At 43.2% G+C, this 25526-nt stretch overlaps 1 protein-coding gene across 17 annotated transcripts in view; it reads left to right on the forward strand.

The window, feature by feature from the left end:
* KCNMA1 (potassium calcium-activated channel subfamily M alpha 1) overlaps positions 1-25526 on the forward strand; it is a 712149-nt gene that overhangs the window by 588707 nt on the left and 97916 nt on the right. For 4 of the 17 annotated variants that reach the window (XM_081824024.1, XM_081824032.1, XM_081824033.1 and 1 more), the window contains exon 19: positions 21386-21472. The exons of the other annotated variants lie outside the window; for them this stretch is intronic. In XM_081824024.1, the coding sequence (XP_081680150.1) occupies positions 21386-21472 (87 nt within the window). The remainder of the gene's footprint in view (positions 1-21385; positions 21473-25526) is intronic. 17 annotated transcript variants of the gene reach the window in all.

A 25526-nucleotide genomic window follows, 5' to 3' on the forward strand; every position in this document is an offset into this window, starting at 1 on the left:
GACTGTCCCAACCACATTTGCCTAAAATTCTAGGAAGGAAGCTCCTTTCAAATCTTTTGTTCAGATGCCACAGTATGAACCTTTACCCTTTTATTCTCATCGTGAGAATTCTTGCTAGTTCCTATGACGTGGCAAGGAGAACTCGGTTGCAACCGCACAAGGGATTTGTTTGTCTAAGATGTCCGGCAAGACACTAGGTTCAAGACGGGAACTGGGGGAGGAAGAGCAAAGTGGTGAGCTGTGGTGGCACCGTTTGGCCACATCTTTGACTGATGGCCGTGAACGGGACCACCAGCCACGGGGGTTACCCGTCTGCCTAAGGCACAACTTCTTCTGTTTTCAGATAACCACTAGGCTCTCAAACCTTGGCCAGGAATTCAGTGGAGAAAAGGAAGGAGCCATTTGGGCTGTATGTGGTCGTGTCTTGGCAAGAGCTGCCCATACCAATCACAGTAACATGTGTGTCCCCTGTGTGAGGCCCGTGATACCCAGCGTGTGTAATTTCCATTTCATCCAGGAGAAACCATAATTGGAGGGATTTCTCATCTCTGCAATTTAATCCAAACATTGATGGAGGCCAAGAGAAGAAAAACTTAGGGTGGGATTGTCCCATCCTCTTGGAAACATCCTGTGCGTGAGACTGTTGTCCTTCTCTATCCTCCCAAATCAGCCCCACCGTAGAAAACACGGAGCTTTGGGCTGTATGTGGAAGCGTTAACTGATACTGACAGCTCAGGGGTGGGGGGGTCGCCTCCTCTGTTTCATCAGTTTCCCCGCCGTCCTCACGGCATCGAAAGAAAGCAGATTTCATCCACCCCTGTGTGAGTCCTCTCACCTTTGACCATTAATAATAAGTTAGAAAAATCCATTCCAATTTGAGCCCCTTCATGCACCCATGTAAGCCCTTCTTCTCCAATTAAAAAATGTCTATCTCTACGCAGAATCCCACTGGCAGGGCTCTAATAGCAATCCCTGGGCTTCCCTTGCTGGTGGTGGGTTTGGGTGGTGCCCATTTGACAGAGCTGGTTGACTCAAAGAGCAGTGGCGAGAGTGGGCTTTTCATTAAATATGAGCAGATGTGAAATGTAGAGGGTTTGACAATTAGAAATGGCAGGAGAAGGGCCCTTGAATCAAAGTGAGGTCAGATGGGCGGATCAGATTACTTCTCTTACATTCTTTAGTTGTTCTGAAAATCATTTTGAATTAGTGTCAGGAGAGCCATGATGGGTTTTGCCCTTTGTCTTTTATGCTGGGGCCGTATTGTTTCCCAAGACACTCATTAAAGGTCATTATATTATTATGGAGCTTGCTTTGGTCGCAGTTTCCCAGTTGAGCCAGTGTGCTTTGGAGACTGCCTAATTCATTTCTCTCTTGCTTTTAGTCTCCCTCCTTGCTTTTTTTTTTCTTTTTTTTCTCATAAGGGGAAAGATTTCCGTTTTCAAGGGACGTTAAATTGAAACACAAAGTCCCATTATGTGTTTTCTGAAGTGGGAAGAAAAGTAGCTAGTTCCCAGAGGAGTAGTAATATATTAAAAGTGTTCACACAGTTTTAAAAAATCTGCCTTCTAGCAGCAGGGCCCGCCTGCTCAGGGCACCTCTCCTTGGAGGTGTGGCCTGTTACCGAGGATCGGTCATTGCAAAGTCACGTTCTGTTCTGACAGTTGTCTTCTTTTGAACTCGAGAGACGTAAGGTCAGACTGTGCAGACAGAAAGCTCTTCAGGGAGGAAGGACTCCTTTACAAAAGACTTTAAAAAACAGTGTCAGAAAAGTAAAGCACATAGTGACCAGTAAGGATTCATCAAAGACTTATGTTTTTGGCAAGACTGAATGGTTCCTTATGGTAAGCTGGAGTCGGTGCACAAAGCTTCATTTTCCGATCGTCCTGGTTTTGTTTCTACTCCAGATGATCCTGGGCGGGAGTACCAGCTCTTCGGAAAGACACTAAGATGATATGGGCCCAGACGTTTTACAAGTAGCCATGTTCTAGGACCATCAAATATTTTTAAAAAAATGATGTCTAGCAACATAAACACATAAATATAGATGTAGGTTCTAATCAGTTCCATTTTGCATCCATAGAATTTTATAAAATAGTGCTTTTTCTCTGTTCAGAATTTTTTCGTGTTGTTTTGGTCTTGCCTGATATCTGATTGCTCAGTCTAATAGAAAGGGACAGTGAAAGTTTGAAGCAGCGACAACATAGGACCCTATTGATTCAAACCTGCCGAGACCTGTGTGACATGATGCCGGCCGCAAGCCATCAGCAGCCCTGGCATGAACAAATTAATCATGTGCTGGAAGAGAAACAGATCTTTAGACTTGCACTTAGAAATAGTTTTAGCTCAAGTACATGTGCGATCACTCACACCAACCTTTCAATTTACTAATAGTTTAAACCTGCACAATTACATATACCCTTTTGCAAACTACTGTAGCTGATTTTAAATGGCGCGTGACTTTTATTTCGGGTATAAATCTAATACAAGGAGGCATTCAACTCCAGTGGTTAAGTTGAGAGGAGCAGTCCAATACCATTAGGTTGAAGGGACACATACCAAAATCAGTTTAGTGTAATCTTGAGTCTTGTCAGATAATAAACAAAAATCAGCTTATCCCGAGTAGCCTCTGGTTTGTACGGGCAGAGAATTAACATTGTCAATAGAACTAAAGTCACTCGAGTGAACTAATGGCATTTTGAAGTACATAGAATCAGATACGAGGGCAAGGGGTGGAACTAGCTCTAGGAAAATGTCTTTAACAGGACACACCCTATACTGTCTCCGTTAACTCTTAAAGAGGGATTTGAGTTAATAAGCTGTATTTAAAAATCAACAGCCTATCATTATCTGATTCCTTTTATGTGTAGTTTTGGGTGACGTCCTCAAGCTCCCCCCAAATTGTATTTGTTTATTTTACTTCTGGGCCCTGAAACCAAAGACTCTTCCCACCACGACCATCAGTGATAGAAAGAAAAAGGAGAGCCAAAGGAAACTCAGCCTAAATCAGTGTAATCATAGTTTCCCATGCATTCTGTAAGCCCATTCGTTCTGGGTCTGCAATTTCTCCCATTTTTCTTGTGCATGCTGGTTATGATCTGTCTCTTTCTCCTTCCCTACATTCCATGAGAGCAAACACTCAAGCACCTTCGGATTCCACTCTAGCTCTGCGCTAGCCCTGCCCCACGCTCCCTGAGTTGGCCATTCGCACTTCATTGCAGGACGTGAAAACAGGAAGGTAAATAGGGCCAGATAGCCATTTAATCATTCCGAGAGACTAACGATGTACCTGGGAGGGCATCTTCGGGTACTTTTGTTGGTAGTGAGCAAGGTTACAGAAGCCAATGCCTCTCACTCGATTCTGTGGTAGGCACATTTAGCAATGGGTTGACTAGAAATATGCTTTCCACATGCTTACACAGGTGACTAAAGTGACACTCGAGTGACTTTAGTTCTATTGACAAATCGTTAAATCAGCATTGTAAGGCCAAAATCACGCGTGGGCAAAATCTCCTTTGAAAAGAATCCCTTGAAATGCCTATCTTCAAATGCTTTCACTCATAATAAATAGCTACTTTCTTCAGCTGAGTGTCAGGTGAAGTAGCTGACTTGTGTTGGGGACCTCGTTGTGCTCCCCCCCCAAAAAAAGTATTGTTGAATTCTTTACGGGAAACATGCTATGAAGAGCCCCCTCGTTTAGATGAAGAGGGACCTTCTGAGCAAAAGGCAGCCAACTTTTCAAAAGAAACCCTTTGAAACAGAGTTAGGAGACAAGAAGTAGAAAGGTCAGAAGGAGGAAAGACGGAAGGGTCCCTTGTGTGTACTCCTGTCACTGGAACACCTCCCTTCCCAGGAGTACGACACTTTAATAAGTGACTCAGCTTTTCAAGGACAAACTAGAAAAGACGTCGACGTGCCACAAGTAGGCTGAGCAGAGGTCCTTCTGCAAGGTGACATGGAAATTATGTTTGCATTTTTACTCTGGACGGTGGCCGGTTGTCACGATACTCAGCCTGACAGCTCCTACCACTGGGCATCAGATTCTCCATCTTACCCCCATGGAGGAGGACGGATGTGGCCAGTTAGCTCTCCATCTCCCCCCTTCCTCCACTATCTCGGGCGACAGATGCCAGGGCCAGTCCGCCTTTCACTTGAGCTCTCTTGTCAAGGCTCTGCCTTGAGCCCAAATCCTGACCTTTACTGTATGAAATAAAGTACTGATGAACAAGCAGAGGTTTGAATTAGAGCAGGCTTGGAGCAAATGTCAAGTCCATCTCTGCCTCCCTCCTCCACCTGCACCAGGAGCCTGGATTAGACCCAGTCTGGAGTTTGCAGTGCCTTAGGCTTTATGGGTCTGGGGAGACATAACTTATTAACAAAGAGTTATTAAATTTTTATCAATTTTACAACACAATGTAAATGCCTCCTATGAATCTACATTGTATTCATTATCATTTAAAGCGTTAATTAAGTCAAAGTTGCATTTAATTTCTCTCTAAATGGGCCTCTGGGAAGAGGCTTTTAGAAACATCTGTGGGAGCGTGCGGCTCGTGGAGACAGGGAATCCCCCAGCCGGCGTTCAGGATAGCCCCCTGAGTTGATTGCCATCGCGTGTCTGTGGTTAATTTGTTGTGATGCGAGTGGGCTTCGTCTCAAATTAGTATCAGACCAGTAATGGTGTAAAGTCACTGGCAAGAGTCTTGGGGGGGCGGCCGCATGGGCTCCACCGCGTCCTGCCTTCAAGTCTCATCCAGATGGAAATGAGCACTTGATTTGCAACCCGCCTGGTCTCAGTCATGCCCGGGGATTCTCCCTCCTCCTCGGATGGTGCCCATCGCTTCACTCCGATGCTTCCTTCATCTGAGATGGACGTCTGTCATCTGGCCCAACAAATTCAAGATGTTTGCCAGCACGCTCATAGGAAAGATCTTAGAGTTTGGGATCTTTGACTCGCATTTAAGCCTAGAAGCAATGAGCCTAATGGGAGCCCTTTTCAGAATGGAGTGAATTGGAGATTATAAACAGATCAGACGTATCGGTGAGGAGGGACGGGTGAAACTCGCTAAGATTTGCCGAAAAATCCGTTTCCCTTTTTGGGGAGTGGTTGATGTTTTTGTCTTATCTGAGTAAAGGCCCATTCTCCAGGCAGATCTATTATCTTATTGGCCCTCCATCACGCAGAACCCGAGGCTTCTTAATGTGGTGGTATTAGGTGGCTAGCGCTTAACTTAGATTCCCATGGAGACTAGACTTGGTGTAGTGGCTGATCTTACCGTGTGCAAGGTGAACACAGCAAGGGTGTGTGTGTGTGTGTGTGTGTGTGTGTGCCTATATGTGTGTGTGTATGTTGTTAAATTTAACACAGCATTTTCTGCTTTGCAGATGCGGTATCTTTTACAAATACGAATTTAATCCTCATTTTGAGGTAGTAACAGTTTTTTACGGTCGAGGCAGCTGTAAACGGAGGCACCTATAAACCGTGCCATTTACAGATGAAACTAAGGCTCAGAGAGGGTTCGATAACTTGCCTGGGGTCCTGCCTGAGTCCACAGTTGGGGCTGGGATTCCAGAACAAGCTGGATGGCTCCATGGGCTGTGGAGCTAGTTGAGTTACTCAGATACAAGGTTGAACCGTTGAACCGCTGGTCACCCAGTTAGGCTGGAGCCTAAGACCTATTCGCAGGGAGAGGAATCCTGAAGGGGTTTTGTTCTTCATTTGCAACACAATAGAATGCATTCAAGGTGTTTGATCAGGAAAGGGACCACAAAGGCTTTGTTTTAGCAAGTCTTCCGCTGGCTGGCGCACTGAGGAAGAAGGGGCTGGGCTGGTGAGGCAGTTGGGAGACTCCCCCCTGAGGGTGGGGAAGACCTGAAGAGGAGAGGCTGTGGCAGGAGGAGGTGGAGGGAGCTGCTCTGAGTTGCCCTAGGAAAGGAAGGCGTGATCTACAGCCGCCAGGACTCTGCACTGAAGCACATTATCCATATGCAGATCTGAGAAGTTCAAATCTTTTTAAAGAAAGTTTAATTAATGGCTCTGAAGTAGTTGAGTTGCATTAGTTAAATTTCTTGAGCTTAATTCTCCCCAGCTGACCCAGCCGTCGTTGTGATTCCTGTTTGGGCTCAGTAGAGTTTTCTTCGATTGGAGGGGAATTTAAAGCCTCAGCTGAGACTGGAGACCTACCAAGCTGCATCCATTATCCCCAGTCTTGGGGTCTCCTCCATCTATTTTCTTTTTCTAACCCCCATTTCTTCTTCCTGCCTCATCATCCTCCCCATTTCCAATAAGACTCACATCTTGAGTGTGTTGACAGGGACAGAGGCAGGCAGCTCCCAACTGTTACCACAAATGCTATTGGCCCAGGCTGGACAGCAGAAACAAGTGGGCGCCACGGCGGGGACATGTGACCAGCCCCGAAGGTCTTGGCTCAAGCTGCACGTGGTAGCTTCAGCTAGAGCTCATGAAAATTATTTTTCAAATCCCCGCGGCTGGCAATGAGACCTTTCTCCTCCCGTCTTTCTCAGGGAGACAGCATGTCTCCTTACATCTATCGAGGAAACAAATAATAAAGTCCTTCACATCCCATCCACTGAAAATCCACTGTAGTTTCCAACCACTTATCCTACTCCAGTGGAAATACAAAACACATTTCCCGTGAAGTACTGCCACACAGAGTCCGAGGAAGTCACGTGGCATATCTAAGTACCACGGCACAATTTTCTTTTCCTTTTTATTTCTCTGTGCACAAGACCTTTGTACTCGTTGTGACTGTACGTTGGCCAAACGTGGCTGTGGGATTTGTACACACCATGACCTCAAAGGGTCATTAAAATGGCGTGGAAAAGCACTAGAGTCCTGGGCTCCTGGACTTGCCGAGAATGCCAGCTTCTGGAACTGGAATGAGGCAGAATGCGCCCACCCAATTGGCCGTGTACTGTTTCTTCTCTCTCCAGGGCTTTCTCCCAAACCAGTATGGTGAATTTCGTAGATAATCAGGGAATCTTCCATCCCCACATTTACTTATAAGGGTTCTGCTTCCCCAGTCAGCCATTTTCCCAAGAGGAAGCTGTGCAGAAACAAGTCCGTCATTGTCATACCTGCACATTTAAGATCCCAGAGAGCATTAAAGAGACTTTTTTGTAAATAGCTAGACGGTGCCTAGTTTGGAGGGAGATTCTAGACACACCCATAGATTCTTGTTCTGGGGAGACATTCTTCTGAAGTCCAGCTCAGACAAACTGGGGGAAGGGTCTGGAGACTCAGAGACATTTCTTCTCAAGAGCATCTCCCTTGGTCATCCACAGAAGGAGCTCTCCTCCCGCCAACAATGGAAACAGCAATAGAGAAACTCCCTTGACCTCTTCTGGTAAACCCGCAGGCCCCCATTCTATCCCCTTCAATATTGCAGGGCAAATACTACCAAATATTCCTAGAGAAAACTCTATGTAAACTCAAAGTGGAAGCTTCTGAAGCAGATCTACATTAGGGATAGTCAGTTGCACTGAGCCGGCTTTTAAGTGAAGTGAGAAAGACTGCTTCCTGGAGCTCGAGCTACACAAGATGCACCAACAGTGCATAGAAGGGCATCTGTAGACCAGAGCATGGGCCATCTTCTGGAAGTGGAGCTGACTGCTTGCATTAAAGTGATCTCCACTTTGGCCAATGGCAGCTTTCTGGGCCGGAGCCTGTTGAATTGCACTCAGTCAAGAAAGGACACAGGGACTGCCTTCCTTCCCTCCAAGGTCAGAAATGCAGCATGCTGGCATCCTTGGCTGGGCTTCATGTGTTGGCAAGAATACCTGAGTAGGAAATGGCCTGAAGGATTCCAGTTCAGTAAATATTTGAGGAGTGAAAGAATGAATAAATGAAGGGATTCTCAATCATCAGTTGAATGAATAGATGGTATACCAGAAGCAGGACTGCCCAGATCCGTGAAGTTTCCTAAAACTCTCTAAACAACTTACAGCAATGTGTATACACACACACACACACACACACATGCATATATATATATATATATATATATTTATATATATGATACAAGGAGAATAAAGGGGGAAATGTAGCAAGAAAATCAAGGACATAACTGATGGCTCTTGAAAATTATCAACTAGCAGGTACAATCCATATTCTTTTTTTTTTTTTTTTTTAAAGATTTTATTTATTTATTTGAGACAGAGAGAATGAGAGACAGAGAGCATGAGGGGGAGGAGGGTCAGAGGGAGAAGCAGACTCCCCGCTGAGCAGGGAGCCCGATGCGGGACTCGATCCCGGGACTCCAGGATCATGACCTGAGCCGAAGGCAGTCGCTTAACTAACTGAGCCACCCAGGCGCCCGGTACAATCCATATTCTTTGTGAAGCTTAAATATTGGGAAAGAAGATCTAGAAGCGATTAAATTGGATCCAGACTAAAAAAGATCTAGACAGAATTAAATCACAGTAGGCAAAACCCTGTTGAAGTATCAAATGAGGAGAGAGAGGGATACCACCACATGAAGGATACATGTATATGTAGGGCATTTGTCCTAGAAAATCAAGGACTTGTGACATTTGCATTTAATAAGCCTGATCGTTTTCCTGTGAGTGAGGGTGGCACAAAAATACTAATGCATGGGGTAGGGCCAATATGAGGAGAGGTATGGGTTTGCAGAGAGCTATCAGCCCGCCCAAATATGGAGAAAGATTTCAGTCCACTCATGACTGTTAGGATCATTGACCCTGACTTAAGGTAGGCAGATCGAACCCAACAGTGCCCAAGTGGCAATTCTTCCCACCTCAAGGTGTCCAAAGGCTGAGTGTGTCTCATGGCAATTTCCTATTAAGTGTCATGATTCTGTTTATTCTGCTTGAGACAAGGAGGGGACAGAGAGTTTTCCAGATTGCTCACAGAGCTCTCAGACTGCACCAAGCATTCATTCTCTTACCTTTGAGTGGCTTTGAATTGCTCTCTGCATTTTGTCAAGGTCGATCTGGCCATTTCTTCAGTGCAGATGAGTACATTTCCACATATGGCCTGTAACAAGTCCAACTGAGAGAACACATCCGAACAGGGATAGCAGGGATGCTTCAAAGCCAAAGCCCTAAACAGGTGTTACTGGAAAAGGAGGTACGATGACCTGCAGAGAAGAGAGACCCTGTGAAAATGCCTGAACGGAGCTTGCTAGGCATGCAGATGGGGTGGAGGAAGGAGCTCAGGTCATGTGGCCTGGAGGTCTTGGGAGATGGATGTGACATGTGCAAGGGACTAGTTGCTGGAAGGGCCACTCCTTCACAGATTTCTTCAATGAAGATGAAGATGGATATCCAATAGGCAGACATCTCCGGTCTTTTCTCAGCTATCTAGTTGGGGATTCCCAAGCCATTCATCTCACTGTGCAGTGAGCTAAGTGATTCTCCTTGGCAATTAAAGCCTGAAATTCTAGGGAACCTCAGAGTAGGGAAAGGGAGGGAAGCAGGGGGATTTGTATGTTTTCTGGGGACTTTGGAAATTATTCCTGGAGCAGTCATGTTTTGATATGTTCACCAAATGGATGCTCAGTGCGTGCCAATTGCTATAATAAGAGTAATGGCTTGCACATGTATGAGTCTTTATTCTCATTTCATCTAAGTGAACATCAACCCTTACTACTGTGGGACTTTGGGCAAGTTTCTGGACTTTTCTATCCCTTAGTTTCCCCATCTGTAAAATGGAGGTAATAACGGGACCTATCTCATAGAGCACCTGTGACTTTGATCTCATCATTCCTCATCTTATTGAAACTGCCTTATGACTTTTCCATCTATACCATGGACATGGACGGTGCATTCTTGGAAGATGGAAGGAATGCTGGAGAGCAAACAAGAGGAGAACAGACGGTGGGGAGAGATGACATTTCTTTCCTTTCAAATTCTATCAGAATTTCTTTTCTTGATGATGGTCTTGATCTCAACCCATCTTTGAGGTCTGGTTGGTGTTGAGACTTCACATCATCACCTTTCCTAAATCGCTTTATAAATAGTCGGGCTCTGCTTCTTGTTGATTTTCTCATTAGTGAGATCAGTGTGAGAATTGGGGCCAAATGGGGCCCAAATCCTTTACCCAGGCCCTGCCTTCCTCCAAAGCTCTGGAATGTTATCAGCATGGTAGTTTTGCTTGAGATCAAATCAGGGCAACATAGGAACTGTCATTTTTCATTTGCTGGGGCCCTTTGATCCCATTTGGGGTTTATTTGTTTCAAGTGAAAAATACGGCCCCTATTGCATACATCTATCCTGTAGAGTACTTTTTTATTTTTTTCTGTTAGAGATCAAATCAGAGTTGTAAGTTGTGTGGTCATTAGTTATCACCACCAGATTTCACAGCCTACATTTTATTTCTGTTCTTTCAAAATCACCAGTCTTCTCTGCTGCATAACGATCACTCGTGGGGAAGCTACATACAATATGCCTTTCGTGGGTGCTTGGGTGTTAATTTATATCACAGTTTCCTTTGCAGATATAATCAGAGTCACCTATCACATTCCTGTTTCTTCCTTTTATTGTGTTCCTTTGCTATCGCGTTTGTGTGATCTTTTTCTGAAAAATGACAGGTAGTGTTTCTCTGCTCACTGTATCAGTGACTTATATTCTCCATGACTTCTCTATTGCCATTTTAAAAATATAGCATTTTATAGATGTAATCTTAGTTATTTATAACTCAGGTTTTGTTATATGAGAAAATTTCCTAAATGACACCTGAGTTTAGGTCCATTTTTTAAAGGAAGGGAAAAAAATATTCACAGCAAAAATATTTTCCTCTAAATTGTAAATGAAGGAAAAGCTTTCAGTTAGTAAGATTATAATGCATTTTTCCCGATTTCTTAGTACATCGAAATGCATGAACATTATTTTTATGTAAGTGATCAAGTTGTGTTGTTTAATAACATGTTGTTAGAGGAAAAAGAGCTATCCCTTTCGATTTATTTGGATATTTACTGGGTGACTTACAGTGCTTTACATATTAGAATTGGTTTGTCAACAATTAACATTCTAGGTTTTTATATAACCCATACTTCAGGTAATAGGGGATTATTAAACTGCAACCAGTGTGTTAGAAATCTGCCGACTGGTAATAAAATTCTTATGTATAACAGCAGCTGAGAAATACTGCTGTATATTTATGCATAGATTACAAGACAGATGATGGCCGGCAAACCACAGAGGGGCTTGAAGGGCCAGTTGACCAGCAGGTGGCGCTGCTTTTCTAGAAATGAAACCCTTTACCTGGATGTACTCTAGGTAGCCACCCCCCATACACACTTTCTGCTTTTTCTTTTCCAGATATTCCTCTATTTTTCCAGAATGAATTTCTAAAACTGAGTTTGCGTGTTTGTTTATTGAGGAGATATACCTCCACTAAGACAACAGCTCTCCATTGCTAAGATTTCTTTAAATCCAACTAGCATGATTTAACGCTCATTTGGAACAAATCCTAGTTCAATGAATGTTATTATGTTTTTAAAAGGTAACCACTCAATGTCAGATTCTTACCCCTAAGACTGGATTACCTCCACCATCTGATTATTATGTGGCAAGTCCCCATTTTTATTTAATACTTATTTGTACAAATTAATTCCCTAGGCTTCGTTCCGCACCAGGATAATGAGGGATATTTTTATAAAGGTGACTTAGGTAGTGGATTGGTGTGCTATATAAGAATAATTTTAACGTGATTCCCTTTCATCAAGAATTACTTTAGAATCCAAGTTAACCAAAGAATGTTGCTTTCTTACTGAGCCAAAGCTAAATTTCTGACAATCAGGATCAGAGGTTTTAGGTTGTTTTTTTAGAACAAAGTTGTCCACACAAAGACCAATCAGCTCATCAGTTTGGGCATCAGTGAAGCAAAACAACAAATGTACAAGGAAAACTTTTTTTTTTTTTTTTTTGGTTCTTTCATCCACACACAGTCTGTTTCCATTTTTTTGAAAGACAAAACTATGCTTTTTTTTCTTTTTTTTTAAACCTACACTATTCCTTTTATACAGGGTGTTGGGGTGTCCCTCCTGGCCAGGAGAGGATAGGAGACAATGGATTTATTGGGGTTATGCAAGGGAAGAATTAAGATACGTCCCAGGACGACTCATTTATTTGTTCATTGTGTTCATTATTAAGTGTTACCTATCAGACTATAAAGAACTTTGAATGCAAATATTTTTCTTGTTTTCTTTTTTAAAATTTGAAACCATTAATTTGGGAAAGCCAATTAGTATTTTCTCTCTCTCTTTTTTTAAGTAATCTCTACCCTCAACCTGGGGCTCGAATTCACGACCCCGAGATCAAGAGTGCATGCTCCATGATGGAGCCAGCCAGTTGCCCCAAGAATTTTCTCTCTTGAGTTTATAAATTTTTTTGGCATACTGGTCTCAGGAGTGCAGGTCAAGGGTCCAGACAACATTATGTACATTCTTCTTTTATTCACTTCTATGCTTTTGACAGACAAAATGCTGAAGTGTTATTGGTTAAGAAAAACCAAGGAGTAGAGAATTGAGGGAAACATTTCCTTCTCAATGAATCCACCTGAAAGCTCTAGTTTTGTTGAAAATGTTTTCCAAACTGTTGACTGCAATCAATATTCTTGTTCAAGTCAAAGCCCTGCTGATTTTCCTCCGAGTTCCTTTTAGATGGGACAGGATCCTCTCGAATAGCTGAAGATGGGAGATAGTGTCCCAGAGTAAAGGTCGGATCGACCTGGCCAAGCTCTGAGGAAGCAGCCTTGTGAGTTTCACAGAACCCCTTTCCAAAGCATTAAATAACTTTATTTTCCTGTCAGATACACTCTCCAGAGTAAAAACGAGACCTCCAAGGGAACTGGACTCTTGCCAGGGGCCTCCTTCTCGTGTTTAGTTTCATGCACACAACGTGTGTATCTTATCTTGGATCCTTATAATTTTTAAGTGGGCAGCAAGAAAGGAGGCTGAGTGAGGGGCTTTTGATAGACCCTGCCTAGATGCAAACCACCTGCTGCCGTCTCAGAATCCGAGTATTTAAACTGAAGAAAAAGTAACTGCCAGAGGATTCAGATTAACATCTAATATTCACAATTCTGTCATTTGGAATTTAAAGCCTTAGGCTGGCTTTCCCTTATACCCCCAACTGTGCCTTCAGATAAATCTGCCTGCTTTAGCCAAACTTATTTTCTTATAGTTCCCTAGCTTAGTACCTTCCCATTTCCCCACCTTTGTCCAAGCTATCCCCTCCACCTAGCACACCACTATTGAGCGGCTTCCGCGCTGTGGCTTCTATGTCCTGAGTGTTCAGGCCCCGTGTTTCGTTCGGAGGGTATGTAGCTGAACAAGGCTAACAGCTCTGTCCACCCCACCCTTGTTTCAAGTCTGACTTTTTTTCTTGACCACACTATATCTTCTAGCACTCATCATACGGGGCATTTCTTTTAGCCCTCACCTGACTTTATCATGCAGCACCTTTGTACTGTTATTTCATGTAAAAGATCTATATATAATGCAGTTGTCTCTCCAGCTAGACTTGAGGTTCTCTCCTGTTGTGCATCTTTAAAACAAGAAAAAGAAAAAGCAATGCCCAGTCCCAGCCCCCACTCTCATGAGTTTTGTTGAATAGGGTCTGAGGTGGGACTCAAGCATTGGTGTTCTGCAAAGTTTTCCAGCCTATTTTGTTGAAAGGCAGGGTTGAGAACTACTGAGCTAGGCCACACTTTTCTTGGATCAGGGATTCTGCTTTCTTAGTCTGTAGCACTTTGGGATTGAGTCAGGTAGGAAGTTTTGGGTCATAATTTTTGGCTGGAGAGTTAGGAGGCCTTCCATCCATGGCTGGTTCCTGTGATATCTGTCAAGTAACAGGAGAGAGCATTAAGCCCAGAACCATTGCAAATCAGAGCTGAAAATGCCCATCTACTTAATGAATGCCAATCCCCTAGGAGGGAGGTGTCTTTCCAAGGCCACGCCTTTGATCCAAGCTGGGACAAACTTGGGCTCCCTTTGAGCTTCTTCCCTTTGCAACCCCACCTCTCTGGCAACTAGGATCTGTTTCTTAGGAACATTACCAGGGGCTCAGCACTGTGAGAGATTCATAGATATATAAACTACAGTAAAGGAGCTTCTAAGTCTAATTGGGGAATAGGACATATTGAAATGGAAAACAAACTATAATGCCAAAATATAAGGAGATGTCACAGGGGTGTGAGATGAGAAATGCCAAGGGATTTGTAAAGAAAGGAGGGATTCTATCTTATGACAGTTGCCAGGGAAGTCTTCCTGGAGGAGGCAGGTTAACCTATTTCTTGAAGGATGGACAGAGTAGGTAGGTGAAAAGACGACCTATGGGAAGGAATAGTGGAAGAGTCACTGTCCCTCTGCCCCATCGCTCTCCTGACCCCCACCGTTGCCCACATGCATGCCCCCATCTCGTGACCTCCCACCAGAAATTCAAGGGAAAGAGCCCCTCGCAATCAGACATTACCAATTTCCTGTAATTTAGAGGGAACAGTGGGCTTTCTCCATGTTTGCATCTGACTTTCATTTGTTATTGCTCTGAATGGTCCCAGCCTTCTCCAATTGAGGCCCATTTAAACATTTTCTGGCTTTTTTTTTTCTTATGACACTTGGCATAGCCTAATTATTTTGACCTGAGCAGTTCACTGGGGCCATCTGAAATCTTTGGGCCTCAGCCAAACCAAAGCAGAGGATGCGGGGTGGGAATTGAATCTCACCCCATCCTAGTGCACAGATATGGGATCAGTTGCTCCAGGCACAGGAGAGCACATGAACCCATCTGAGCAAAACCAAGTCAAAAGAGCTGAGTGGCTTTGTGGAGAAGGACCAAATGGCCGAGAGCTCTAATTACTTGGATTACTCAAAGCCAAGGTAATAGTGATGGGTAAGATTTATCCTGAGCTTGCCAGGAATTCTTCTAAGCACTTCTTAGGTTTTCAGTCCTTTCTCACAACAACCCTATGGGGAAGGTACTCTGAGTATTCCCATTTTATAGGTGAGAAAACTGAGGTTAGATAAGTTGCCAATACCTGGGTTTGGACCCAGTGGTGTGGCCACAAGGCCTGTGTTAGCTGTTACTCTTTCTTGCAGCTCAGTATGAGTTGACATATGTAGAAGGATCTGCCACACCTTACAATCCTTCTGGCACACTTGAGTATCATTGGAGCCAGGGCCAGAGATGTAAAATAGGGACGCCTGCCCTGTGGCTGGAGTACCAGCACTGGAGTGTTTGACCAACTGGTGAGCTCACGCCTTTTGAGACCCTTTACCCTCCTGGAATGGAAGCCCAGTCTTCTGCAAGATTTTCAAACAGAAGTTAGTAAAGCGTATTTTTAGGGATAAGCTTCAGACTCAAAGATTGCCCTACACACAAAAATCCCGTGGAGGAGCAGAATTCGTGCCAAGCAGAGCATGTCGGGAAAGTATTTGGTCCTCAGGCTGTCAGCATGTGGCCCCTGATTATCTCTTTTAACCCCCCCAGCATCCCCAAATCCCAGTGTCTACATGTGTCCAGCAGGGATAACAGCAGATCTTGTGACATTGAGGTGTTGAGTAACTCGTCTGAGATCAGAGCTCTAATAAGGATCAGAGGTGGAACTTAGGCCTGACTAGAAACTTGTATTCTTATGCTACTCTCATGAGCAGAAGTCTGACAGAAATTGGTTTGGATTAGAATTCAGCAGACCTGGGCCCTGGCTCTGGGTCTGCATATTACTGTAGCCTTGAGCCCAAAGAGAATGAGGCCAGAATATCTCTAAACCCCTTCCAGCCCTCCCCCTGCATTCTATACCTTGTTCTCTGTGTTGACCAGAAAGGGACCCACCATGCGCTAGCATTTTAAAATGTTGCACAGGATCTGTCTGAGGATAAATTATAGTAGAATGCAGATAATGATTTTATAGTTCAAGAGCATCTTTAGAAGGTGACTATGCCCTTAAGAAATATACTAAATGCTGTGTTTAGTGTAAAATCACAATCCAGACTGGTCCTTACCTCCCAAGGTTAAAAACATACAGTGCTTCTAAAGTGTTCTGGCAGAACATTCTTCATCGGGCCATGGAGTGTACCTAGCTTGCGCTAAAAACCCATGCATTTTACCTTTATCTGAGTTTCAAAGAAAGTATCAGTGCAACCATCTGGAATACATATTAGAATTCTAGGTGGCTCTTGACACAGCTGGCTCAATGGAAGATATGGTGTTTATGGATGAACCAGTAATATTAATGATATTAATAATAATGATGGTCCTTACCTGCATAACATCTTATGGTTTAGGAAACAATTTCACATACCCACAATTAGACACTAGGCTGGTCTTCAAATAGAATTATTGGAGCAAACATTAATTTTTAAGATGTAAACAGTAAAGTGAAAATGGAAATGAAATGTGGACATTTGCTGCCAGTCATGTTTGCTTGAAGCTGTTTTGGGGGAGGAAAAACAAAAAGAGAAGGAAGGTAACATCTGAATCAAAACATATAAGCAAATAAAAACTTTTACCCCAAAGTGAAAATGTAAATCAACGTTGTGTTAGCCAGGAGAATTTGATGTGAAGTGTGAAATTAAGTCCATGAGAGACCTGACCCCTTCTCTCTGTTCTGTTTCTCACCCCAGGCAGGTGGCAAATCTCAGATTCCTGAGGCAGCACAATCTTTTCTCCACTCCTTTGGATGTCTGACAATTTGTAAATCCACAAGGAAACCTTTCTTGCAAGGGTCTTCCTTAACAATCTCATGCAAACAGCATGAAGTGATCAAAAGAATAACTCTTGTTTTATATTCGCCTTGCCCACTTCTGAACAAGGGAGTGTATAGACACACAGGCGGATACAAACTAAGCTAACTTCTTTGTAATGACAGGCAGGGTGGCAGAACCAGCAGGTTCTTGAGAACACTCTGGAGAAATGGGCAGGGCACGGCCAGGACTTGAGTAAGGAGAGCGAGGCACTTGCCTTGGGCTCCACATTTAAGGGGCCACCAAAACCCTCAGGAGTCAAGATAAGAGAGAGTTTCATGCAAAATTTTTAAAAATCAAAATGCAAAAAACAAAAACAAAACAAAACCCCCAATGCATAAAATGTCAGAATTTTGAATGAAGACAGGACAAATAGCTATTTTAATGCTGGCATTTACATACTGAATAAACACCACAAAAAATTGGCAGCACTCTCCATGTGCCAGGAGCTGTGTTCAGTAGTATACAGTCATTTACTCTTGGTACATTTCAGAAGGACCTGATTTATCCGATGGTAAATCCAAATCTATTTGATAACAAACCATATTAGAGGAAGAGTTCCTTTACAGGCTCCATAAACTCCATTATAGTCCATTTTGTCTTTGTTAAACATATGAGTTGAAAATTACAATCCCTTTATTCGCTATGATCATTTTAGACACACAGCTCAAAAAGATCGGCATTAACTTAAAAAAATATATTAGCGTGCTCGTGTCTACAAAGCACCATTGTTTTCTGGGCTCTAGCTGATGATTTTATTAAGCATACTGAAGGAGGGGAAAAATCAAAGATAATTATAAATTTATAAATACGTAATTCATCAGCATAAAGTGATTTTAATGGGATGGATGCAGAATTATCTATTTTCCTCATGAAAATAACAGAGATGTTCTGATTAAGCCCCTAATCTACTATATGTGAAATTCTAACCAAACTGATGGGGCGCATTTTCTTTTCCGAGACTACCTTTGATAAGAAATGCATTACAAACTCATCAGTTTGGCTTCCTGTTAACAAAGAGACAGCAGCCGTCTGGATCATTCTGGATTCACAGTGAAACTGCCACACCATGTATCCTCCAACTAAAGCCGTGCAAGTTTGACAAGGGGCAGATGAATCCAGGAGTTATTGCGCAGGGGTTTAAATCTATGCGGCAGCTGACGGTTGAAATAATCATCTATATATCGCTCTGAGCTAGCTGGGGAAAGGTTGAAGCTGTATATTTTCAACATATCTAGTCTAATGGTTAATCTGTTGTCTTGTGCGGGCTCTCTCAGGGTGGACTTGCGGCACACACTGACAGCTTCAAGGAATTGCTCGTGGTAGATGTGGTTTGCCTTGATTCTCAAAGTGCGGGGTAGATGAATCTGACTTCACTTGAGTTGGAAGATGGGAAACTCACCTGATTGGTTTCCTCAAATGCCGGGGGACCTGCTGGACCCCTAGCAGGTTGGATAGTAGGGATAATCGGATCGCTAAGCTACCTCTGTCCCTCCCAACTTCCCCAGATCTGTGTACTTGACGTGGGCTCCACGTGGGTTCCTTTTGTTGTTTGGCTGTCTTGGCAGATCGGGAAGAACATAGTGCTTTTCAAAAACTGGACGGTTAGGAAAATGTGAAAAGATAAAGAGAGCATAGATCAGCAAAAAATTTCTATCAGGGGGCAGGGAGTAAATATCTCAGGCTTTGCGGGCCACTGGGTCTCTATTGCAATGACTCAACTCTGTTGTACAGTGAGAACGGCCATAGACAATAGGTAAATGAACAACTGTGGCCATGTTTCAATAAAACTTTATTTATAGCCATTGCAATTTGAGTTTCCTATCACTTTAATGTGTTATGAAATATTATTCTTCTTAGATTTTTTTCACCCAACCACTTAAAAATATAAAAACAGTTTTAGCTTATGGAGTATACAAAAACATGTTCTAGACTATGGTTTGCTGACCCTGAAACTTGAGAAACAGAAGAAGAAGAAAGAAAGCAGCTTTTGGTGCCAGGGACTTGGCAGGCTCATCCCTACTCGGAAACTTGTCCCCCGCAAACAGGTACTGCACATGCCGGAGCTACAAAAAGGAGTCAGATACATATACTTTTTGGCTTCAAAGTCATTAGCACCTCATTGGTGTCAGAGTAAAGAACAGGGAGAGAAGGAGAGTTGAGAAGGGGCTGTTTTGTTGGACTTCTGTATTTTTTTCCTCAGTCTGATTCAAAGTAAAAGTTATCTTCCATCTTCTACTGCCTTCCCAATCTCCAAACTCCATAGCAATAATTCAAGGAAATTCTTGCATTTCTCATGTTAGTCGTGTATTTGCTCTTAGAATTCCATTGTTTATCTTTGCGTCTCATCTCTGAGAAGCTAATATCTAGTCTTTGCTTGAGACTTTTCTTTGCCCTTGAGATGATAGAAACAATCTGTTCCAAGAAAAAAAGAGCCAAAGGCAACCAGATCTCCAAAAGGAATTTTCTACCCAATACCAAGCAGAGCATTGGGCAAGTTATTACAGCAGGTCAAGTTTTTTGCAAAGATATATGAGCTGAGATTCTAGATACAGGGGAACTTGATAAATGTTAGACTCCTACCAGGATGCATACAGAACATGAGGCTTATGGTTTGAGATGGGTGGGGGGCATGGGTTCGTAGGTAACATCTAATCCACCCTGTTTGATTTCATAGGATCCATTAGGCCTGCAGCGTTTCCACAGAGAACATTGCAATCCAGGTCATGTGGGTTCTGTTAGTATATTTATATAGTATTTTTTTCTCTCTCTCCCATGTAGGAGCTGAATTCTTTCATTACTCTGTGTTAATGGACTCAAACTTACACAATTCAGGTTTCCCAGGCAGTGAATAGAGCCAGAAATACACCCTGTGATTAACTTCTATGTAAACTATTGCTCCTTAAAGTCTCCCTCCCCATTCTCCTATTAGCTCTACAAAAGCCAGAAATGAAAAAGCTGCAACAAACCTCCCCTCCCTGCCCCATCAGCCTACTTGGGGGCAGTTGCCCCTGTGCGGGGGCTCGGGTCCACAGGGCCACTTCCAAACTCATGTTACATAATGGCAGGTTAGTGTTATTTTCAACCCACATCCTCTAGATTTTCCAAATAAATGTATTTCCTATTTCTCAGCTAGAAGTTGTGAAATTGTCCTGCCTGATAATGTAAATAATAAAGTGATTGTTCAGCTGTAGACAATTATGTATGTTATATGTTGGAGATATTATTGTTGGCATTGCTTTTGAGAGGCAGCATCCTTCATCTTTTCATTATCTGTGTATTAATATTCTCCATGATCTTTCAAAAATAGGTTTATTGATTGGTCTTATCAATAATACTGCTAAGTGTTCACCCATCGGCTGGGGGATATATGTTATCCCAAGGTTTTCAGACCAGAAGCTCTCATTTCAAGGATATCACCCACTTCAGCTCCCCCGTGTTCTGATATTGAGCTGCTCATGACCCTCTAGGCATAGAGCTTGGCTCCAATGCCTGCCTCACTGTGTCCTAGCCTCCTTAGCTGCTCAACCTCACTGATGGGCACACGTCCTATCCCACTTCTGGAATTCCTCCTGAACCAACAGTCAAGTGCTCCTGTATAGCAATTAGAAAACCAAACTCACAGTATGGATTATTTATCTAGCATTTGTTGTTCTTGTTGTTGTTTTCCTTCACTGCTTCTGGAAGCATCTGCACCTCCTCACCCATCTGGTTTGTGTGACAGGCAGCTACGGTTCTGGTAGTCTATGATTATAAGACAGGAGACATCCCTCCAGAAAGCGGGCACCATTCTGCGCTCCCATCCAGGGAGTGCTCTTTCGTGGCTACATTTTAAGACCTTGAGAATTAAGTAGCTCAGATTTTCTGGTGAAAGTCTTAGGCTTTCCATCATATTAGAGAGAGGTTGGGTCAGCTTGGGAGTTTTGTCCATTGTGAATTGCATATTGGGAAAAGACTGTATTACTACGACTTACATGATTTTTCTTGGGGAGAAAGTCTGGTAAACCCACAGAAAATAGGAAGCACACTATTACATCCCTAGCCTGGCAACTTGACCCTCTCTCCTTACCCTCAGTTTGGGTAAAACAAGATTCTCATCCTGAAAGATGGAAAACATGCACCCACTTCTTTTTTATCACTCATGATACAAGGAGATGCTATACCTCCTTCTTTCTTAGGAGTGGCAAACCCATGGCTTTTAACACAAGTCAAGCAGCAATCACGACCAAGCTGACCAAGCCTACTATTTGAGATGAAAACGATACTTTAACATTGAGGATTGATGACTTGGAATATAATAATTATTCAGTAGGATGCATTCTAGCAGACTTCAGGAAATAAGGGTCTGGTCTTGCTGCTAAACTGAGTTTTCGGTTTATGTATGTCATAGGGAGAAGGGTACTCTGTAGGTTTTTGGAAATTATTGCACAAACAGGATTGTTTTCTGACATACTATCGCTTCTGACATTGATGACAAAAACACAGCAAAAAGAATTTCAAGAAGCCATCAGGGTAGAAGAAAACCGCAGTTGAGCTGTGAGGAAGAAACTCCCCTTTTCATGTAAAGCTATAATTCTATTCGATGATAAAACTTGTTTGGAACTTCCCTAATGAAAAATTTCGCAAAGGATTCATTTCCATTTTCTTTTCTCGTTGATGTTTGGCAGTCAAGGTTGCAGCTAGATCGCGCTATCCCAAAGACCCATTTGAGTCCAAGGACACAACTCACAATCCTCGGCTTGTGGCCGAGCCAGGTGAAGGAGTTGGGGAGCCCGCCCCTCTTTTAATAACCACACGCTTCAGCGTTCTATCTTAACATGCTGAGCTCGGTTGAAGAGGACAGATGTACTGTTGTCGATTTCAGCATGCATTCAGCTTGTTGGGCAGCAAAATACCAAAGAGAAAAGCCATAGCAGACAAGAAGTAACAATTAAAACGGCCCTGCCTCCAGTCTAGCAGCTTGCTCAAGACCTTCGTCGGAAGCCCTGTTAGCTAGATGCCTTTGCGTTCAAGCCACTTTGCATGCTGCTCACTCTGAGTGATTCCAGTGTGAATATGACATTACTAATGACCTGCTAAGTGTGTGCAGATGTGGGTTTCTCCAGATGTGGTGATTCATAACGTAATGGAGATAGCCGGTTGACTCATGTTTATGGTTTGTTTGCCTTTTATTGCATTTCCGAGGTTATTTGCTTTGAACTGTTTTTTAACTCCGGCCAACAAATTCACCTTTAAGTGTCAAAGGGCATCATCCCCCCAAACCCTGGGGCAGAAACGGGGAAGGGGAAGAGGGAATGTGTCCCAGGCTGGACCCGAGCGCCGGATCCATCACATGTCAGCATTAGGCTATTTGGAAAAGCTGAAAGTTGGAATCCTTGCCCCATTTTACTCAAAAGGCCCCCAAAGAGGCATTGGTAACCCTCACACGGTGTTTGCAAGCTGGCGAGGCCAATAAAGAAAGGGATTTCTTTTTTTAAAAAAAATCCAGTGAAATATATGATCATCTTGAAATAAGCCCAGAGCTCTGGCCAGTGTTTCTGGAAGATGTTGCCTTGCTTTTGCTTGAAAACAGAATGCCGATGAAAAGTCGAGTAAAATGTTGTTACAGATGTTCGACTCTGCATTAAGGCTGTTGGAATTACCACCACATCTTAAATCAATTCCCAGAACATTGTCTGGAGGTTATGTCATTGAAATAATGAATCCTCTTTAGTCAAGTATAAGCAAACATGTTAAAACATCATTGTAACTTTAAATTAAACTCTAGCGCAAACCAAGGGATCTGAAGCCTCATTAGACTTGCCTGACATTTTTCTAGCACTGAGTCTTCCCCAACTGTAAAACTGTTAGATTCAGAGCCTATTAGACAAGTGAGCGCTGGGAAGTTACAACAGCACATTAAGTGTTATACTTAGGGATGTGCAAAAACAAGCCCTTGAATTTTATGAGCACTTGGAGACTGGATGGAGTTCAGCTCCTATAAAAATTCCACATTGGATTCCTGAACTTGTTTGTGTTTTAAAGAAGCTGGTAAGTCAGGTTCCTTTCAAAGATCGTATCGTCACGCGCTTCCACAGCACGATGCGAGTGAAAATGCCGGAGACAGGGGTGTATGGTAATTAGCCAAAAAGCAGGCTAAGTAGGAGCCCATAAATGTGCGTTGGCATGAGGTAGTGGCCAATTACCTCAGTACATTTGTCTTTCATGAAAGTACGTAAATTTCAGTCTCCCTTTTAATTCTATTTTTATTCCTTACATATAGTCACAGAAGCCATGAAATGAAAATTATATTTTATAGCTTAACTAAAAATTTTTCTAGGTCTGCTTTCTTTAAATATGCAGAAATTGATAGAATCCCTATAAAGGATAATAATTAAATATGGTTTATAACCTACTTATGAGAAAGAAGTTATCACTGCTTCTCTCGTGGGATCTAAGCCATATGTAATGGTCTCCATTACACAACGTTCATATATTTAAGCTGAAGACATTTTTTCCACCCATTTCTTCAGGGAACAGATCTGCATTTCCAGGCCTGTGAGTGCAGGAGGAAACCTGTGAACATGAGTTTCATTTAAGAGAACAAATCCCGGTTTAAATGCAGTATGATTATGATGGATGATCTTTCTGAGTTGCAATGAAAATAAATAGTTTCCTTGCGTAGAAGGAGGGGTAACTTTAGCACTAGAACAAAGTGTCTCCCTGGAGCTGGGTAACAGGTATTAACTTACACATCTTCCATGTGAAGATCGCTGCATGTAAACAGTGACAAGGTGCAAGGATAATGGGCACTTAGCCAAAGAGAGTTATTTATTATAGGTCCAGTGCAAATGGGGAGACAATAGTTAAGCAAAGGACTCCAACAGAACTGCCAGTGAGTGGGACTTCTGTTCAGGACCTTACTGAAATGGACTCACTGAATAAATTGGACAAAACCATGGCAACATCTGGTGGCCTTGCATAAAGCTAGTCATAGTAGCCTGGGTTGGGTATAAGACCTTTCTGGGTATGTCACTCTAACCATAAGAAGGCCTGTGTGACAGAGGAGAGAACTTTTCACCCCAACTAGACCCACTCACATGCATACACGTTATCCAGTCTGTCATGTGACTCAACTAATCTAGGTCACCCTGAACACAATACAGCAATTGCAAGTGGTCCATATTAAAAGGTGAACTTGTATTATGGGTGGAATCAGTGCAAAACGTTCTACCCCATCCTTAGATGGGGAAAATGCAAAAGTATACTTATACACATACCTCTCTGTCTCTCTCCCTCTCTCTCTCTCTTTCTCTCTCTCCCCCTTTCTCTTTCACTTATTGCCTTTCTACCCCATTATTAACCTGGGATGCCTGGCCCCCTATCCTGTGAAAGGAAGATGAATTCAGGTCAAGCTCAGAGTGCCTGTTTGCTTGCTGAGAGATGCATATCAACTCTAAGTGATTTTTTTCAATACCATTTATGTGGCTTGTATTTATTTCCTTTAATCTTTTAAGTGCTGTTTAGTTTCTGTGTGATTTGCTGTGGATACTCATTTCTGATAAGATGTGATATCCTCCCAGCCACATAGTTCCTGCCTGGAGCCCTAAGTGACTGATAGGGTTGCAGCCTGAGCCTGGGCCTCAGGGGGGACGGGGCGGGGGAGTAGCTGGTAGAGTGAGTGGGCTGTGGGCATTTGTAGGTGCTTCTTGCCTTCACTGCTTCTGGAATCACTCTCACCTCAGACTGCATTCTTGTTCCTTTTCCATGTGTCAGCCAGAATATAGACAAGCCCAGACTAACAGTGGAATAGGGAAATGTACCAAGTGGGGTACTTTGAAGCAGGCTTGGAAGATAGTTGGATTATTAGAATCCCTGCGAACCATGTATCGTAACATACTAAATTTATTTAGGGTTTTCAGGGAAGTATCATATAATGCATGTCCCGATATGGATATGGGTCTTCCTGGGCAATGTCAAGTAGCTGAGATGACATTCCTCCCCACTCCCCCACCCCCGAATAAGACTTACACCATTAACATATGTCAAGCTTCTTTTGATGTCATCACTGCTAATATTTCTCTTCTTAGCTTTAAGGTAACTGCCGTGCATTCCGGGTTTCAAGGGTGCTTCCTCCCAGTCTGTGTTGCAGTCTACTCTAAGAATCCAAGGATCCTATATTTTTCCTTCTTGACATTACAGCTTTAGCCTGAATTGTGGGGGTGGGTAGAGGAGGGCTAGAATTTTGCTGCTGATGCCCTTGGGTGACAGGCTGGGTGCGCATCTGCTAATTATCAAGCAGCTCTCTTAAAAAGAAGCATGATGCAAGCTAATACATCTATAAAGCTTATTAGTGGGTGTCTTTGGGCAAAAGCAGTAGAGTGTGCTGTGTTGTTTGTGAGCGAACCTTCACACTGCTTAGCGATCTGTGTGGTTTAGACATTTGGAAAACAGCCTTTGGTTTCCAATGCCCTCTGCTGCCTTCCCTCCCTGCCCCCCACCACATCATCAGAGATATCACTCAGTGGCAACCTCCTCCTTCAGTCGGGTGCTCTTCTCCGGCCTGGTTCTCCAACCTCACAGCCCAGTCTTAATGCGTGGAGAAAGGATCCCATGTGCACGCCCCAACATGCTCTCCCTCTAGGGAGCAGCAGGGACAGAGCTGAGATGGGCTGGGGATTCTTGAGCCAGCAGGCACCAATGTTCCCAGTCCTGACCGATTGAAACATTGGCTGTCAAGGCCTCAGATCCTTGCCTCTCTCCAAGGCTCTCGCTCTGGCGTGCAGGGATTAGGCACCAGCTAAGTTGGTTCGTTTGTAGGATCAACTG

This window comes from Leptonychotes weddellii, chromosome 6 (genome assembly GCF_054177405.1).
Source record: "Leptonychotes weddellii isolate Sample4059 chromosome 6, ASM5417740v2, whole genome shotgun sequence".
NCBI lineage: Eukaryota > Metazoa > Chordata > Mammalia > Carnivora > Phocidae > Leptonychotes > Leptonychotes weddellii.